This window comes from Podarcis pityusensis (genome assembly GCF_964106645.2).
Source record: "Podarcis pityusensis genome assembly, chromosome: 11".
NCBI lineage: Eukaryota > Metazoa > Chordata > Lepidosauria > Squamata > Lacertidae > Podarcis > Podarcis pityusensis.
Window position 1 is genome coordinate 28,673,627 of NC_138036.1, and position 19,217 is coordinate 28,692,843.

Below are 19,217 nucleotides of genomic sequence, written 5' to 3' on the forward strand. Positions count from 1 at the left end.
CTCATTTTGCAAATTTTATTCCCATATTCCAAAAACTCCACAACCCAAATTTAATAGGTACTATTTCAGTGCTTTCTAATTCTCCTAGGCACACACTTACTGAATGTGTGTTGATAATTTCTTCAATAGAAATGTAAATAACTGGCTTGCTTAGTGTCACCATATCAGAGTATTCATCAATATTGAATTTTTCTTCAGGTTCAGGAACGCCACATGCTGCTTGAAAAAAATTCCTGAGGAGGAAAGGAAATTGTAATTTCACTAAACAAGATGGGAGTTAAGTCTTTCCACACACAAATCTACTCTTGCCCCTGGTCCCAAGCTTTATTCATTTTAACAGGAGAATTTAGGGCAGGAAAAATTGTTGTTTTTGTCATTGTTAAACAATTGGCAACCGGAAACCCTTGCTGATCTACTTCAAGTCACCCACAGATAAATCAGTACATTCTGCCTACCCCTGATCAATACTAAAGCCACATTGAGGCCATACACCCAAAAGACAGAATTTGTTTTAAATTTAAACAAAATCCCTCACTACTTAAGGCAGGCTTCCTCAAAGTCAGTGTTGAGACTACAATTCCCATTATCCCTGACCACTGAGTCCTGCTAGCTAGGGATCATGGGAGTCGTAGGCCAAAAACATCTGGAGGGCCGAATTTGAGGTAGCCTGACTTAAGGTTTCAAGCAAGATTGCCACATGCACTGAAATAACAACCAAAGAAAAAACCTATTGGATCAGGCCAATGTCCCATCTAGGACCAGCATCCTGTTCCCACAGTGGCCAACCAGATGCCTGTGGCAAGCCTGCAAGCTGAACATGGGCACAAAACCACTCTGCCCACTTGTGATTCCCAGCATCTGGTACTCACGAGGCACAATGCCTCTGACACTGGAGGTAGAACACAACTGTGGTTAGTAGTCATGGATAGCCTTGTCCTCCATGACTCTGTCTAATCTTCTTTTAAGCCATCTAAAAAGGAGGCCTTTGTAAATATAAAAACGATAAACAGTGCGGCTGACAACTATTTTAATATTCCAGCTAAAAAGTTATTTCTGTACAGTTTATTTAAACTCAAAATAATTCCCATGCAATGATGGCACCACTTAGACACTAGCGTTACTTGGACCAAAGAGCACAGCTTTCCCAACGTTTTAGCATGAAATCCAAGCAATGTTTCCTACCATTGTCTTACAAAATAACAAACACACTTCTCTTCTTGGCTGGAAAATTATTTCCCTTAATAAAATATGGTGTGGTAATTATTTTCCAAGGAAAGTATAACTTGTGCAATGTAATGACAATTACCAATTAAGCTGGAAAGTTTGCATTAAAACGTCAGTGTGCATGAATTCGCATGACTAGCTGTAATAGTAAGAAGTCTATTTTCAAAACACCAAGAAAAGTATTTAGGTTATCTACAGAATACCAAAGTCTATGAGAAGCCTAAAACAACTGGCTACTGACATCTAAAAGAGGTAAATCTCACAACAAAGTTTACTGTTCACACCCCTACTTTGCACAGACCTGAATTTCTCATATGTCTGAGAGAGGTAACTGTTCATCGATGAGAGATGTGCATTTTCCCCTTCAAAGAGGTTGTTTGAGGCAGCATGTTGAAGGACTTTGGCCACACAACCCAAATTTCTCCTCTGATCAGAATGGATCTGGCCTCCAGCTGTCATGTCTATGATGTCAAAGCCATCAGGTGCAACAATGGCTGGATTCATAAATCGATAGTACAGGAGATTTCCAATTATCTATGGGAGGAAAGCATTTTCAGATAGGACTTCTCCTTAGCATGTTTATACAGTCCTTAATATGTTTATTTCTTAAAACAAAATTTCATATTTTTTTTTATTTGTTATGAACACAAGTCAAAGGTTTGGGTGGGTGGGGGGTTGGGGAAAATGTTTGACACAGTAAAAACCCTACTGGGTCTTTTTGCTTCATATCTTGTTTGAAAGCAGTATTTATACTTTAGGGTCTTATTCACCCATATGAACTTGCCCACATTTTCAGATCAGCTTTTGAGCTCCTACTCATGTGGCCACATTTAAGATCTGTTAGGCTGTTAGGATACTTCCCAGTGGTGGCTCCTTCCCTCTGGAATTCCATTCCAAAAGTTATACAGCTGGCTCCAGCAGTCCAGGTTTCGAAATCTGTTTTCCCTGGCTGCTGATGGGAGCTTTTAAACACCATCTCAAAACTTCTTTACTGGCATTGCTGGCACCATCATTACCTATCCTTAGGCACCAGGCAAAAACATTTCCTTTTCATCAGGCTTTTGTGCTTTTAATTATCTACGACCTTGTTGTGTGGGGTGGAATGTTTTGAAAAATAGAATTTTCTTTTAGATTTTTTTAAAATGCTGGTTTTAGTGTATGTATGGGTTTGGTTTTTGCTTTAAGAACTGCAAGTCAGTTTGAGTTGCTGTGGCAAAAGCAGACTGTTGCTCAAATACCTTTTAGCTTCTCTCTTAGCCACTGCTAGAATGACAGTGGTTAGTAGTCGGAAAACTTCATCGTACTTTTCTCTTGCTTCCTGGTACAATTGGATCTGACAGATTGCCCTTCCTGAAAGGTTAACTCATAATACCAGGGTTTTGAAAGATCAAGCCAAGACAGGTTAAGAGGTTGGAGTAACTTGGTTTCCTTCATATCCTTCAACAGCAGGAGGGAGATATTGGTCCATCATACACTCAAAAGTCATTCTGGAGGGACTTCTTTAGTGATATGTATTGAGGAATGCTAAACTCTCCCCAGCTCCTTCCATTCATCCAGAAAATGTAATGGTATAGTGAACAATCTGTACAATTAACTTTGTTCTTCTTCTGGCTCATTGTTGCAAATGATGTTTGTTTTATCCTACACATTTTAACATTGTTTGAGGGAATCTCCAGACTGTTTCTTTTACTGTGGTTGTATTTTGCAACATGTATATGACACAATAATACTGCATGCATGAGAGGTGGGTTTTATTCTGCTTTAGTTCGGTCCGAGATGCTTCCCCAATGTTACATTAAAGGTAAAGGGACCCCTGACCATTAGGTCCAGTCATGACCGACTCTGGGGTTGTGGCGCTCATCTCGCTTTATTGGCTGAGAGAGCCGGCGTACAGCTTCCGGGTCATGTGGCCAGCATGACTAAACCGCTTCTTGCAAACCAGAGCAGTGCAACACTGTTTACCTTCCCGCCGGAGCGGTACCTATTTATCTACTTGCACTTTGTGCTTTCGAACTGCTAGGTTGGCAGGAGCAGGGACTGAGCAATGGGAGCTCACCCCGTCACGGGGATTCGAACCGCCAACCTTCTGATCGCAAGCCCTAGGCTCTGTGGTTTAACCCACAGCGACACCCGCGTCCCTGCTGTCCAAATGGGCAATAGCATAACAAAAGTGGGGCAAAAGTAAACTGGAACATTTGAGGTATAAAGAGTTATTGGAATTCAGCCTATAAAAAGTTACAGGAATTGTCTGCCCTACCAGGAGACACCAAGAATTGAGCCTGTCCCCTTCTGTATGCTAGGTAACTGCTCTACCACTGAGCTATGGTCTTCCCCCCACTGCAAGCCGGCCAATTAAGGGCTGTCATCCTGAGAGGCAAAGTTCAATTTATGAGATGATTATGGGGAAAATTATGATACACTATGATGAAGTACTATAACATACTTTTTTTTGTAAGTATACCCAAGATAATAGATGTTTTGCTTGCTGCAATTTATGGAAACAGTTTCACCTACCTTCACCTAGTGCAATCTCTCCCCCAAATCCTGAAATGGGGATCTATTTAGACCTCCCCTTACCAGTCTAGATCTTCCTATCAGTCACAGAAATGGCTGCTGCACAATGTAGATTTCAGCACTCTGGGGGTGCAAGCTTCAAGCTTTTCTGCACCAGCACACTAAGCAAGATGGTTGGCTGTGAAGCAGCTCATCACCTACTTTGCGGAAGGGGAACGAGGTGTTCCTGCCTACTTCACTCCTCTCCAAACTGAATTATGAGTCAAGTCAATACTTCTAGCCATTTGTTGGATGTGACAAGGATATTCCTACTATAATTGTAGAGACGTTTCTGGATTGGATTGAGGCCACTGTTGTCTTGAAGTTTTAGAAAATAGGTCTTAATTAATACGTTAAAAAATTATATTCACTGTATTAAAAAGATCAATACAGGCCATCTTTACCCTAATGCAATTATTTTTGAGTTAAGTCAGGTTTAACCATCCTTGGATCATTCAATATTTGTGACGACACCTAAAGAAGAGCAGCTATGCCCAGTTTATGGAAGTACACTTTCTGCCAGGTCTCCTAAGAGTATTTTGTCAGTCAAAAGTTTCAGCTTGGATAAATGCCACATTCCAACATGTTCTACAAACTTCTTCAGAACAAGTACAGTGGAAAATTGTTACTATGTCTTACCAACCCTTTACTCTAAGGTTGCAGGAAAATTTATTTGTCCTAATGTTATGACAACTGAAGTTTTAGTTTTTGTTTTTTTGTAAGTATTCATTATTTTAGGGGAAATAGGCCCACCCCAAAGCATTTATGAATAATCCAGATTTAAAAGCTGCTATGCTAAGGCAGCAGTTTATAGAATTAAGCATTAGTGTCCTAGAATAACAATAATTAGTTAATTATGAATTGCTTCCCAAGAGGCAGCCTGAAACTATTTAGCATAATGAAAACAGATACAAAAACAGATACATATATAAAAACAGTTAAAACAATTGCTTATCAATGTCACTGCTGCTTTCCACACACTACCACTAGTATGAAAACAGCTGTTAATGATCCCATACAACCTGCTACTCAGGAGCCATTTGATATTGAGCAGGGCAGAGATGTGCCTCTTTGGAGATATGGGAGATGGATGCACAAAAGCAAAAATGTGAAAAGCTAGGAAGTGACAATTAAAATAGAAAACCTTGCAGCCTTAGAGATTCAACAGCTTGTGTAGAACCATCTCTGAGAAAGAGTCTATATAAGCAGTAAAGTCCAACAGCACTGATGAGAATCTTTTAGACTCCTTCTCCCTACCCCTCTGAGTTATGCTGCTTCCCCAAGTGCAAAGAAATTTGCCTGTTGGCATAATCAGAAAGCACAAAGATGCTGACAAATCACCCTCACAAATCTACCTTCAATAGCTCATCTTCTGTGGCCTCTGGAAATTTCTCATGGAGCGAGTTCTTCAGAACTTTGGCTATATATCTCATTCCATAACTACATGCAAAAAAACAGATGAAAAAGGAAAATAATGGAAAGATACTTAGGATGAAAAATAACTAATTCAAGTTAACAAAAAAACAAAACAAAACAATACATTTTGCTTTAGAACCAACTGAACAAGGTGACACAAAAGAAAATTTACATCATGAGTGCTTATTAGATATAAAGTATGCCAGTTTGATGATGGAGAGAGAATACTCCCCTCTGCTCGTGAAGTGTCCTTATGAATCAGAGCATATATTTAAACTAGTATTTTGCAAAAATGAGAGATGGCTTTTAAAAACAACTTGCTTATGGCCTTTCACTTACGGCATTAAGTTCAGAGAGGAGAATATGGAAGCAAGGACGTTATCAGTTACTGCTCTGAGGCTCTGAATTGAGGACTCCAGTCGATTCACTACTTCTGGATGCGCCAATGCTTGTTCTGTTGTTACATCATAAGGTAATTTGCTGGGGAAATAGAGAGGAGATGCTATACACAGCAAGAGAATCGTGTTTTGAATAGTAGACCCCCCAAAAAAGTTACAATAAAATAATTTTATATGTCTAATTATTGAATTTGTTCAAATAGTTTTAATTACTTGCTCAGTTGAGAACTTTGGTCAAGCAGTGAATTATAAACCCGTAACAAATAATTCAAGGTGGGAAGGAAATCATATTATTAGGGCCTTCTCGGTAGTGGCGCCTGCCCCGTGGAACACCCTCCCATCAAGGAAATAAACAACTACCTGACTTTTAGAAGACATCTGAAGGCAGCCCTGTTTAGGGAAGTTTTTAATGTTTGATGTTTTATTCTGTTTTTAATGTTCTGTTGAAAGTCACCCAGAGTGGCTGGGGAAGCCCAGCCAGATGGGCAGGGTAGAAATAATAAATTTATTATTATTATTATTATTATTATTATTATTATTATTATTAGCCCCACTCATGTTCCCCCCTCTCTCTCTGTCTCTCACACATAGGGAGAACATCTTCCATGTGATCAAAGTAATTTCTGAATTAGGCTCCAAAGTGAAAAAAATCCCTAGAGCAACATTAACACAGCATAAATAGCTAAGACTGGGAAACAGTAAATCAATATGTTACATGATTGCTATTGAATAAGTATTTGAGTTACTTATACAAGTTTACTTACATCTTTCATTTGAAGATCATACGATTTGTTTTAACACTTCATATTCATTTTAATGTCTACTGATTAATCATTTCATTGTCCTAAAGGAGTTCTATGGTTAAAAAGCATTGGACATTCTTCATAAATAAATACAGTTTATTCATGTTGCACACTTACCTGGCCTCTCCAGTTTGCATTTCTAATTGGTTGACCCATGCCTTGTAGACCTCCACGGGACTTGTGTTGATGACTAGAGATTTATCATCCATGATGTCTTTCACCACTGGTGCCAACAACTGACGTAGAGTATTCTGCCCTCGAGCACCTCGATTAAAGCTAACAACCATTTTGATGACTGTAGGATTTCCCGTGACAATGTCTTGAATCTGGTCTACTTTGGAACTGCAGTAAAAATAACCAGCACTTACATTACAGTTTAAGATTTAAAACCTATGCCTGTGATTTTTGAATGGGCACAGTGAAGCACAATGGCTCATTCCATTTTGTCCATTCACTAATAACTGTTCAAGAACAAACATGAAAAATTTGGCAACAAACAATTCTGTTCAATGTAAAGATAACTAAAATGAAGGGTGGTTTTGATACAGAAGTACAGAATATGGCTTGCATATAAACCATTACTTATATGATTTATGGTTTGATCCCTTAAATTCTGCTTCAGTTAATATGATGCAAACACCCTATGTTTGGCAAATCTGCCTGCGATGAAAAACCCACTATATGCACAAGAGACAACAGAAGGGAATTTAACAGTTTACAATTTTGTTTAAACAGGCAAGACATAGATGTCTTATGATTAAAAAATGGAGATAAAATGTAGGGCCACTGTGTCCTTTAATATACGCACTTTATTTCTTCTTCTAGAGCAGTTTTAAACAGCTTCAGAAGCAAGTATTCTTCTCGCTGATTAGAAGCATAGTTGTACAAAGTAAAGATAACTGTATCCATAAACTTGGTGGATTTATTCTGGGGCATCTGGAAGATCAGCTTTGCCAGGTAAGTTGGATTAGTCTATGGAAGAAATATTAGAATGACTGAAAAAACATATTAATCAAAATTGTGAAGTTTTCCACTGCCTGCTGTATTAGGACTGAGTCCTCAGTGCACTTTCATTTGTATCAACACTAATCCAAGCTTGCCAATGACTGAAAGCGCCATGGTAGAAAACGCTAAGTACTACACCACTTCCTGGTATCAAGTTTATTACTCTTGAAAACTATGGTACAGCTCAAACCCTCTGGTTATCTACACAGGCCAGCCATCTGACAGCCTTTTTAAAAGAGAGCATGACTATAAATAAAGTTTCTCATTGTGGTTTCAACAATGGCTGTGAAGTGAATGAGTGAATAACCTTCAGGACAGCAGGAAGGAAGAGATAAGGTAAGGTTGTTGACGCAGGCCTCTATATAAAGTGAAACACTTTATTAAAGCTAAGCAATATAACTGTATGGATAAACTCGTTTAGGAATCCTATTTGCCACCCTACTTTTGTGTTTCTACTGAAGAGCCCATAACCAACAGCTTCTGAATAATCTACATTGCAACAATATATGTTGCAAGTGAACAGGAACGCAGGAAATTTGTTCAATCTCTCCTGCTTTCTGATTTGTCTGATCTCTCCTCCCTTCTCTCCTCTGCATGGTCTCTGCCCTAAAATGGCTGCGGCTGACCATCAAAGCACAAACAAGCAAGAAAGTAAGGAAGTGGGCAAACTCTGGATGTATGGATATCAAAATCTGTGGTGTGCATAGAAAGGTTTGGATAAATGAATTTTTGCATAATGATAGTGGGACCTACGTGTATATGCTTGAAGTCAGAATGTGATATTTACCAAAGGTTCTCTCCGTCCCCCATGATGAAATTCATTATTCAAGCAGACATGTATTATGAAACTACTTAACATGAATCCTCAACCACCACACAGCTCACCTGTAGAAGGTAAAACAAGTGTTGATAGGCCTCCAGCTTTTTCCGCCTCTCTTTGCTCAAGCCTTTGATGCCCTGCTTATCTCCAGACACCATCTCTTCTGCCTGATTTTTGCTTTTTTTGTTCAGCTTCTTGCTGTGCGATACAACATCCTGGAAAAACAAACAAATGCAGAACTCAATTGTTAAGGCGAAGTAAAGCTGCAGTTCTGTAAGTAACCTAGAAAGAATACCAACATTAGAAGTAGAACGTGGGCAACTGCAGTCTGTTACAACCAAATAAAACAGATGTAAGAAGGCTAAATATTAAGTTAGCAAGGAAAAGGTGCATACCATAGTTCTGAATGTCAAAAAATGACATCTAAGCAACAGGCAGAGGGTCAATGGATGAAGCCCAGCTAGACAGTTGTCACACAGATTCAACCACTTATTAGTTCTATGTAGCAGGAGACAACACTGCTTGACTGGGGGCAATAATCCCTTAGGCTATTGTAATTGTAATTGCAATGGAAGGTACTTTAAGGGGCTAGATTAAAAACTTTAGGCTATGTAAACCTTACTGGATTAAAATGCACCTAGGGTCATTCTTTTTCTCAGTTCAGATTGAAGCTGGTTCAAGGGGAAATGTAGTATTTCATCAGACAGGGTAGATATAGATTGTGACTAATGTTGTGTGAACATTGCCTCCCAACAAGTGTGTGTATAGGAAAGGTGCAATTATACATTTAAGAAAACACAAAGATCTTAGATAAATTTATTTTGGTACTCTTTCAGTTATCAAGCAGCTGAGCTACCAAAGTAAGGAAATGGGATAGGACTCTCCAAAAGACCCCTTGGCTGGGATCTCACAACCACCGTCACCCGTTTAACCAACCTGCAGAGTTATTCTGTTTTTAACCAGCAATCCTATCTTGATATCCATCAGGTTCAGATCTTTCTCCAGCTGTTGACTAGATCGGATATTTGTGACCACCTCCTCTCTTAACCTTGTTACTTCTAGCTCTTCTTGGAAGTCTAAATCACTCTGATCCATGAGATAAGCAAATTTGCGAAGGACATTCAAAGGAGGATTTTCAGAACCAGCTGCAAGTTAAGTAAACAAATCATAATTTAAGCTCAGGAACTTTAGACATTTCATTCTAATCAAAATTCCTCAAACCAGTTGCAACATGTGTGCTGGTGTTTGTTAGGCATTTATCTGCCCACTTAATTTATGGCCAAAAAATATTATCCAGCACTTACTCAGTGTCCTGTAGTCTTCCCTAGCTTTGTTTGCTTTAAGGAAGGCTTGGATTTTCACAATTTCTTCATTCTGAAAGAGACACAGATTATGCATTTATGGACATCATCACACAGGAAACAGTCAGGCTGTAATAATTATCTACCTGTATATAATGCAAACTCAAGCATGCTTTTTATCTCTTTTCCTCTGTCACTGAAGCCATGCCATCCCATGGTAGGGGGCAGATGTCTGATCTATTATAAATTTGTTTTTGTCCAGTCAAACTGAAGGCAGCAGGACCCAGAAGATATACCCAGTACAGAATAGGAGGGAAGGTGGGGAACCTTACATGATCTTTGAAATATTGCATCCGTTTCTTGTATGTTCTTCTTGCTAACCACATTTTGACCCACGATTGAATCTGAAAGTCAAAGAAGAATGAACCAATAGGTAAAATATTTATTTAGTTTTTATTTATTCAATTCATATTCCACCCTTCCTCCTGAAGGAGCACATGGCAGCAAACACAGCAATAATAAAACTGATTTTAAGAAAAACATTAAAAAAGCAGTAACCATCCATTAAAAACATTTTTTAAAAATCAATTGCAGTTGCAATAAAACAATGAACAACTTTTTAAAAATTCTGTTTTTGAAAACTTCTATGTTTAAAAACAATTTATTCACAAACTACACGATGGCATGTCTGGTCTTTTGTATAATGCATAGGAGCACATACAGTACATATCACACCTGAAGTTAAAAAACTAAACATAACACTTATCCACTGAAAGTTCTCCATATAAAGATGGAGCAAATTCCTCTGTTTCAGTTCATCAGACTACAATCCCAGAGTGACATGGACAGACACTGCCTCTTTCAAGTGATAATTTCAGGGTTCTTCTTGACTATACAATTATGCACATTCCTAAATATCTCTACAACAAGAAGCAATCAGATAACTGCTATTACTTAGCTCTCAAGAACTAGATCTACAGACACCATAAATCATGGATTTTTCTGTTACACCTAACCTTTGTCATTTCACCAAGCTACTCAAGGTTCACATGCTTGATTAAGGTGCACATGCTGAGCACCAGCTTTCAGAAACAGACATAGTTTGCATATAACACTAAGCTAAACTATGGCTTAGTGTGAGTGAGCAAATGTGTGTGAACATTATACTGATAATGCAGCTCCCCTGGTTCTGCCTGGGGCTAAGATGTGGTTTGACTTTCTGTCAAAACCTGGGTTTGTGGTTTGTCTCCCCCAGACAAATCATGTGATCAATCAAGAGCAAACCTTGACAACTCCTGATAGTTTATCTGGAGCAAGGCAAACTACAAACCTCGATCTGGATATAATGTAAAGTATTAACTATAGTTTTGTGCTTTGTAACAGGACTGGGGAAGGAGTGGTCCAGTCTCAATTTTTGCTCTAGGAATCCACACATATATTTGTTCATGCTAAGCCATGGTTTAGCTTATCATTATGTGGGAATCAGGTCAATGACCAAACACCATAAAATAGGTACTGGTCCACAATAGCAGCCCCTTCCAGAGAAGAACCAGGAAGATAATAACAATCAAGACACATAGCATATGAAGTTAGCACCGGTGCTCTCCAAATAAAGGAATACATTTTTTTGGGAATAATTTTTATTAGTTTTCCAATTTTACCCAATAACAACAATTTTACCCAATAACAACCCAATTATAACAATATCAATTAATATAGGAATACTTACCTTGATAACAGAAGCAACATTTCTTTGCAACATTTGAAGTCTTTCAGAGTAGGTTTTCCTTTGCTTATAACCTTTCCAGGATGCCTATTTATTTGGATTAAAAACAACAACAAAGGAACAGATTATTAGGACTAAGAACAATTCTAGATATTATTTTATCTTGAAAACCATTTGGAGCATTTTCTAGAAGAAAAGAACGATGACATTTTTAAAGAAACACCACCATTTTTTTTAGTTCATTCCTCTTTGATTAGTCAACAAATTTCTCAATACACATCTCAGCCCTTGTTTAAGGCTTCCTATTCTGTGGCTCATGCTCAAATTCAGAATAGACAAAAACTATTCTACTGTAACTTCAAGGTTTTGAAATGAAAACATAGAGGAGATGAGTGGAAATTGCCTTTTTCAACAAACAGTGATCTGTTTATGCAAACTGCAGCTATGACATAACTAATTTTACTTGTGGTTCTCAATCCCATCATTTGAAAGTGGTCTGTTGAACATGTTTGCAAAAGACAGCACTATATATCATCTGTACAGTAATAACCATTATTAATCTGTTGCACAAGACGCAGGATAAAAAATGTCAGGTTGGAACACAGAGGTCTATCTGGGTCCAGGCAGATGACTGTTAGGCTGACTGGGATAGGGGCACTACAACCAGCAGCTAGCCAGCCATAAACAGAGAACTATATCAGCATCCTAGGCTATACTAGTGCAAGATTTGTCTCACTACAGTGGTACCTCGGGTTAAGTACTTAATTCGTTCCGGAGGTCCGTACTTAACCTGAAACTGTTCTTAACCTGAAGCACCACTTTACCTAATGCGGACTCCTGCTGCTGCCGTGCCGCTGGAGCCCAATTTCTGTTCTTATCCTGAAGCAAAGTTCTTAACCTGAAGCACTATTTCTGGGTTAGCGGAGTGTGTAACCTGAAGCGTATGTAACCCGAGGTACCACTGTATTGGGTTGTTCAGTTAACAGCCAGAAGCAGCCATGGAGCTTCACTGGATGATCATACCTGTAACTTTATCACTGATGGCTCCTGATTTTGGAGATACGCCTTTCTTTCCTTATATTTTTTCCTGACAAGGAATCCCCTTGCTTTAGCTTGTAGCTGAATGATCAAGTCCTCATTTGCAAACCACAGCTGTTCTCTGTTGTAATCAGATGTAATTTGGGCAACAATATTCTAAGAAAAGAAAAAGATGATGCCAGATATCGGGCATAACTTAAGTAGCCAAGCAAAACAGTTTGTGCAGCTAATTGCATTCCAGTTTCCATTTGAGCCTAATGACCACCCTTACACTGTTTTCCTCCCATTGAGTTTTAATATTTGTTCTATAATTCATGTTGCTACACTGTGAACTGGTACAAGGGCTTCATAAAAACTGCATCCATCAAGTGAATTCCACAAGGGTTATTATACTAGGATGTTCTTATCTTTAAAATGCTGCCAGATTGATTAGCAATTCACTGTGCAACTCCCTGCATCTCCAGTGTGCAAAATGTCTCTTTCATAATTTTCTTCTTTGTAGTTCAGAACATTTGGCCGGGATAACATTAAAAAAAATGCCTAGCTAAGACCAGACTTACAGTCTATGGTTCTCAGGGCAATCTTTGCTTAGTTCAGAAGATATTAATCCTTTCGGGGCATAATGAAACATACCATAATAATATATTTTGCAGGAAAAAAGCCCATATGTGACATCAGGTGTGTGGTAGATAAAGTCACAGCTAGGGCAAAAAGGGGGTCAGCTGATTGATGGCGCCTTTAAAAAGCTTTTGCAAGGTGCTTTGAAGCCCTGTCTAACAGCTGGTTGTTGGGGCTTTAAAGTGCAGTGCAGAATTTTCTGCAAGCAGCAAGGATCAGCTTGTTTGTTTGTGCGGAAAGAGAGTCTTGCAAAGCTGAAGCACAGACAATCCGCTGGCATCAGCATTCTACTGAAATCAATTATGCTTCCGGAACTTCCTAATGCTGCCATGGGCTGCTGCAAGAAGTGGCTCATATCTGAGCACTTTAAGAACAAACAGCTTTCTAAGGAAAGAGAAAAGTGCTCATTTTCAGACACAGCGTCTTTTATATCTTTTCTTTCAAAAGGAAGCAATTTTCATTCGAAGCACCAGAGGAAGCACTAAGAATACAAACTGCTTCCTCTGCAGAAAAAAGAATGCTTCATTTTTAGATGAATCTTTCCCCCTGCAGAGACTTCAAATAAGCTTTCTGTAACCAATCGGCTGTTATCAAATGACTTTGACAGGTGTCAACCACCTGACATCATTATGACATCATGCAATTTACAGGTGGGTGGTCCTGCCCACCTGTCAAATTTGGGCTGCTGGGGGCAGGGGGAGAAGAGATAAGCCCTAAACGATGAGCCTTGGAAATATTTGATGCATTGGTTTTGTCATCTGAACCATGACAAAATGAATTTATAGTGCGTCTATGAACTCCCCATCTGTAATAGGTTTTAAAATAAATATTTAAGAAAATTAAATGTGGAATGCTAAATATGCAGAAGACATTACTACCTTGAAAAATATTTGCAACTCTTAACATGCATAATTAAGGCTAAATATAAAGAAACAGATATTCCAGAGTGGTTCAGGTCTGAGAAATAGCACTGCAACCTTTCCATTTAAAATGAAAGGCTATCTTCTTTGTCACTGAGTTTCATGCCTTGCTCCATTGCCATCTTAACTATATTCTTGATGCCCAGCAGTGTCTTCCTCATCACTCTTTATCATTTTATGTGCACGCTGCCTATTGATAGTTAAAGCCATGCTCAAAGCAGCTTCATTTTACACTCTCCTCAAAAAAATCCAAAACTAACACAGAAACGAACCACAGCAATTATTTTGTTCTACCTGAATCTCTTCACCAGTCAGCCAAGATGTTTTGGGTACAATTCCTTCAGGTGGTACACAAGTTCCCTTTCCAGTTTCCACGTTATAGTAATAATCATAGATGCCTTGCATTAAGAATTTGATCCATGGGCCTTCATCAGGATCTGAAAGAATTTAAAGACAATAACTTTATTGTTTAGACATTGCCAAAATAACATAAATGTGCTTCCACCCTCCCATTTCTAATCCTTCAGCACCAATACAAATGCAGACTTGTGGTTGCAAGGAGGAAAAGGACATGGTGCTGAGACAAGGATTCAACCTTCATGTAACCTTCACTCTACTCTGGGGGTTTTAGAACACCACAACCTCACTTCAATTATAAATATTTGAATGATCTAGAGCAGTGGTTCCTAGTCCGCAGACCTCAGGGGGTCCATTGGACCATTCACATAACAAAAGCTACCACAGAGATACCAACATTTTCAAAAGTAGGGGGTCCATGGTTTTGATTTTGAAAAACGGGGGGCCTGCAGTACTTAGCTAATTGGGAATCACTGGTCTAGGGAAACTGATGTCCCCAGAAGGTGGTGGACTCTCCTTCATTTGAGGTTTTTAAGCAGAGTTTGGATGGTCATCTGTCCTGGATGCTTTAGTTGAGATTGCTGCATTGCAGGGGGTTCAACTAGATGACTAGTTCCTTCCCTGGCACCTCCTCCCTAGACCTTAATTAGGTCAGCTTACTCTACAACAGTTTAGGGTTAAATTGCACATGAACAAACACAATGTGAAGGCTGCTTAAAACCATCACTACTGCAGCCTCCACAATGCAAGCTCTGCAACCACATTGATTGGCCAAGTAGAAGAGACTTCTGCCTCTGCAGCTACCATAAATTTACATTGCATTCACAAAGGCTCCAAAGCCACTTAGGGCATTGAACCCAAAACGACTCATGCCCCAAATACCTGAAAGACCACCTCCTTCCCTACAGACCCTCTCAGGTGCTAAGATCCAGCCTGGTGCTGGTGGCCAAGGAGAGGTCATTCTTTATGGCAGCCACTCTAGGTTGTGAAACTCCCTCTGCGCAGAGATACACCTGGCAACTTCATTACTGTATACAGTTTTTGGTGAATGCCAAAGATTCACCTCTTTAGCCTGGCCTTTGATAATGGAGATGTATTTCTTCAGAACCAACCCTACTTTTTGTTACTACATTTTTTAAATTGTAAGTTTCTGAACTGTTTTAAACTGTATTTTAAAGTGTTGTACCTGCCCTGGGACTTTAGGGTGAAAGGCAGGTGACAAATTAAGATTTCTACTACTACTACTACTACTACTACAAACAACAATATATCATGTTGAGGACTCTCAGTAGCTTCCCACCCAGATTACTCCACCCAGATACCAGACCAATACCAGCTCAGCTTCAGCAGTGCTGCAGCGGCAAGTGTTTGAGACTATACATTCACTAGGGAACTAGTAGACTTAACAGAGGCAACAGAACCACTTCAAGAGTTCTGAAGCTTTGATTCACAACCTCCTAAGTCTGCTTTAGAGAACTGTCCAGAATCTTGTGAGGTACATCATTAGAAGAGGTAGCTAGCAGGACCATATTTACCCACAGTACCATCAGAGGCCTACAAAACATTTTCTTTGTGGTTGGGGGGGGGGAGGGATAATAACACTGCAATATGTAGGATTCTTTTTTTTATTAAGCTTTAATCATTCAGTACAAGAAGGAAATAGGCATGAAGTAGCCAACACTATGTCCTTTGAATAATGAGGAAAGAAGAGGCAGGTCTCTCTACCCTGGTGCAAAACAAAATAAAACTTTTGTCTCACAGCTGCTGCTTACATCTTTATTGGATGTCACACCTCATGCACACTTTGAGATAAAAAGATTGAAAGTAAAGGCTGGTAGAAAACAGAAGTTAATTAGTGGCAGGAGCCTTGTACCAGATGTTCGTCATAGGAAGCAAACTAGCTAGTCATTGAGAGAAACAGGATGCTGCAGTGAGTGAGTCATTGGTTTGACCCAATAATATAGTTCCTATGCTTTTAAACAATCAGATCTATGCCTCTGTTGTGGAGGGTCATCATGTTTTTATAGTCTTCATATGGTGCACATGCACAAAGCCACAGTCATAAGCAATGCTATTCGGTTGAATCTGGGCAGGAACACACAGTTATAGAACTACAAAATGCAGGAATTCTGGAATGCCAAGCCTTCTCCAGAGGCAGCTTGTCAGAAGAAACTCAGCAGCAACTACTGAGGCAGCAGGAAGTTCTGTGGAGGGCTGCTCTCGTTTGCAACAGAGATCAGAATTGTGAAACCACAACTGCTTCAAGCTCAGCTCCTTCTGTGTTTAATTAGCAATTGACATTCCCCTAACTAAAACATCTCAGAAGACCTTTGTCAGAGTATTTCAAGTACTGCTAATCAAACTAAAATCATTTCTTTCAAGGGCAAGCAAGAACAAGACATATCTAAAATGGTTCTTAACTGGCATATGTTAAGACTAGCAATGCTTTTAACAATAGGAGTAGACAAGCATGCAAAACATTTATAAAAACTTCATATTTAGCCAGGTCCAATTTGTTGTGCTGGTTGTGATGGGTTAGGGTATTACCTTTGGTTTTTAGATTCTTGGTTTCCAACAGACTGTTGTAGTATGTTTCCGCACACTCTGGGACAGCTCTTAAATTGAAGTTAGGAGGCTGCAGAATGGTGACTATCTGTGCAGAATCACCATTTTCTAAACACTGGTTTATCATTGTTGTCCCAATGGCCACTAAAGGACAGAATAATGTTAAAGGTTATCAATTATGCATTTCCAGCATAAGGGCCCTTAAGCAGATTTGTGGCATAGGGTGAAACCACCGTTTTCTAGTCCAGTTCATGGTAACTGACAATGACCGCTCCCCGCATAAAACGGGGGGCGACCTTTGTGTGGACGCGCGCAGCCCCTGGATCTGGAGCGGCTCCATCAGCATAGGCTTGGCTTCGCCTTCCCTCAGGTGGGATACCTGGAGGCCTCCGCCTACCCCAGTCAGCTGTCCAATCCCACCTGGGGGAAGCGTTGCCAAGGAGATCAGGCCAGGTAGGGGAGGGATTACCTGCCCACACAAAGGGAACTCATGGATTGGGGATTCATCTCATGCACAGGACATATGCTTTACATCAGATTATCGTGGGGGAAATAATCTGAATAATTCAACAATAATCTGAATGTGGGAGTTATTGATGACTCTGACTTTATTAAATATTTCCACAGCCATTCAATGGTTAATTAAAGATTGCTGAAATTTAATGCAATGCGAATGCTGAGAGAGGAAGTTGCGTGCTACAATGAAATGTCCTTAAAAGAGATATCTGATTTTGACATATTTCAGAGTGGCTGGGAAATCCAAAGAATGCAATTGGTTATGCTAGTCATGTATTGCTTAATTTTTGAGAGAGTAATTAGGAATGATTTTTTTGTTAAGTGGGAGATGGGCTTATGTGTTACACTGCCACCGGGGGAGGAAAGCCTTCAAGAAACTAAGCAGAGTTAAGCTACCATGTTCCGAGAAGTGGCTTATTTGAACTCCATCAGCGTATAGATATAGAAACAGATAGAGATATCAGTGGTAAACTTGCTTTGGGTTCAGAGGCTTCACTGAGTTTGGAGACTTATCCCCCAGAAGCTGTGCTTGGTGTCAGGTCTAAGCCTCGGAATGTGTTACAAATAACTAAGTATCTGAAAACATCCAGAGTGCTTTTTTCCCATAACCAGCCTGGAATGTGATCAGAGCAGGGACACAACATCATACAAGCCTTAAGATATATATTTAATGTTCTTATAAATGAGTAACACTTCTGAAAGTATCATATGTATGCTTTTTATTCTTTTAATCCCCCCCAACCGCCCCTCCTCTTCCATACTGCCTTTAACAGTTAAGCTTGAACTTCAGAGTCTCTTAATTCACAGAAGAACTTAGTTCCAGTGCAGACGCAGAACTGCTCAAGGCTGGGCACGGCAAGTTTTAAGCAAAAGTGGCATAGCAGCTAGAGTTCCAGGCTAGGACTGGGAAGACATGGGAACAAATCCTCACTCAGCTGGAGAAATAAAGACCCACATATGCCATCTTGAGCTCAGAGAAGGAAAGCCCTTTTAAGTAGTGATCTTTCCAAGTCTGCATCTGCATTGGTATTATTTTCAGATGTTTTAAGTGTTGTATTTTTTGTGCATTTGCTGCCCTGGGTTTAGTTGGGAGGAAGGGTGGGATATAAATTTTAAAATAAAACAACAACAACAACAGAAAGAAAGAAAGAAAGAATTGAACACTGCTTCCCACAATGCTCTCACTTTTCTTTTGTTACATTCTTCCCCTCTGGTCAAATAGGTTTAGCAAATTTTAGTAAAGATATTAACCCTATAAAACTTGCTTATAAGGTTCAGAGCACATAAACGGCATGAAAACATTCATATTGTAAACAAGGAAATAAGGAGTAGTTTTTAATGAATTTTATGTGGGTTTTAGATTGTATTAGCCGCCTTGAGTATGGGATGAAGTGATGTAAAAGGTAAAGGGACCCCTGACTGTTAGGTCCAGTTGCGGATGACTCTGTGGTTGCGGTGCTCATCTCGCTTTACTGGCCGAGGGAGCCGGCATACAACTTCCGGGTCATGTGGCCAGCATGACTAAGCCGCTTCTGGCAAACCAGAGCAGTGCACGGAAACACCGTTTACCTTCCCGCCGGAGCGGTACCTATTTATTTACTTGCACTGTGTGCTTTCGAACTGCTTGGTTGGCAGGAGCAGGGACCGTGCAACGGAAGCTCACCCCGTCACAGGGATTCATTCATATTGTAAACAAGGAAATAAGGAGTAGTTTTTAATGAATTTTATGTGGGTTTTAGATTGTATTAGCCACCTTGAGTGTGGGATGAAGCGATGTACCAATGTTTAAAATGAAGAAAAACCCAAACAAGTTTGCAGCTCATTTTGGGTCACATCTTCTCTCCTATACTTGTCTGCTTTACAAAGAATTTTATCACTCAGGTGGAAAATGGCATAATTACTCTTTCTCCTCTAGCATTAAAATGGGGGGAGGGTTCTAATATGTACCGGTAAGTCT

General features: G+C 39.6%; 1 protein-coding gene across 3 annotated transcripts in view; it reads right to left on the reverse strand.

Annotated features, from left to right (window-relative positions):
- IQGAP2 (IQ motif containing GTPase activating protein 2) overlaps positions 1-19,217 on the reverse strand; it is a 139,591-nt gene that overhangs the window by 10,392 nt on the left and 109,982 nt on the right. For all 3 annotated transcript variants that reach the window (XM_080972246.1, XM_080972247.1, XM_080972248.1), the window contains 14 exons: positions 16,727-16,888; positions 14,117-14,259; positions 12,270-12,440; positions 11,250-11,333; positions 9,853-9,924; positions 9,524-9,593; positions 9,156-9,364; positions 8,285-8,434; positions 7,203-7,366; positions 6,512-6,736; positions 5,533-5,673; positions 5,133-5,217; positions 1,526-1,758; positions 101-233 (listed from right to left, as the gene is read on the reverse strand). In XM_080972246.1, coding sequence (XP_080828372.1) covers positions 101-233; positions 1,526-1,758; positions 5,133-5,217; positions 5,533-5,673; positions 6,512-6,736; positions 7,203-7,366; positions 8,285-8,434; positions 9,156-9,364; positions 9,524-9,593; positions 9,853-9,924; positions 11,250-11,333; positions 12,270-12,440; positions 14,117-14,259; positions 16,727-16,888 — 2,042 coding nt within the window. The remainder of the gene's footprint in view (positions 1-100; positions 234-1,525; positions 1,759-5,132; positions 5,218-5,532; positions 5,674-6,511; positions 6,737-7,202; positions 7,367-8,284; positions 8,435-9,155; positions 9,365-9,523; positions 9,594-9,852; positions 9,925-11,249; positions 11,334-12,269; positions 12,441-14,116; positions 14,260-16,726; positions 16,889-19,217) is intronic.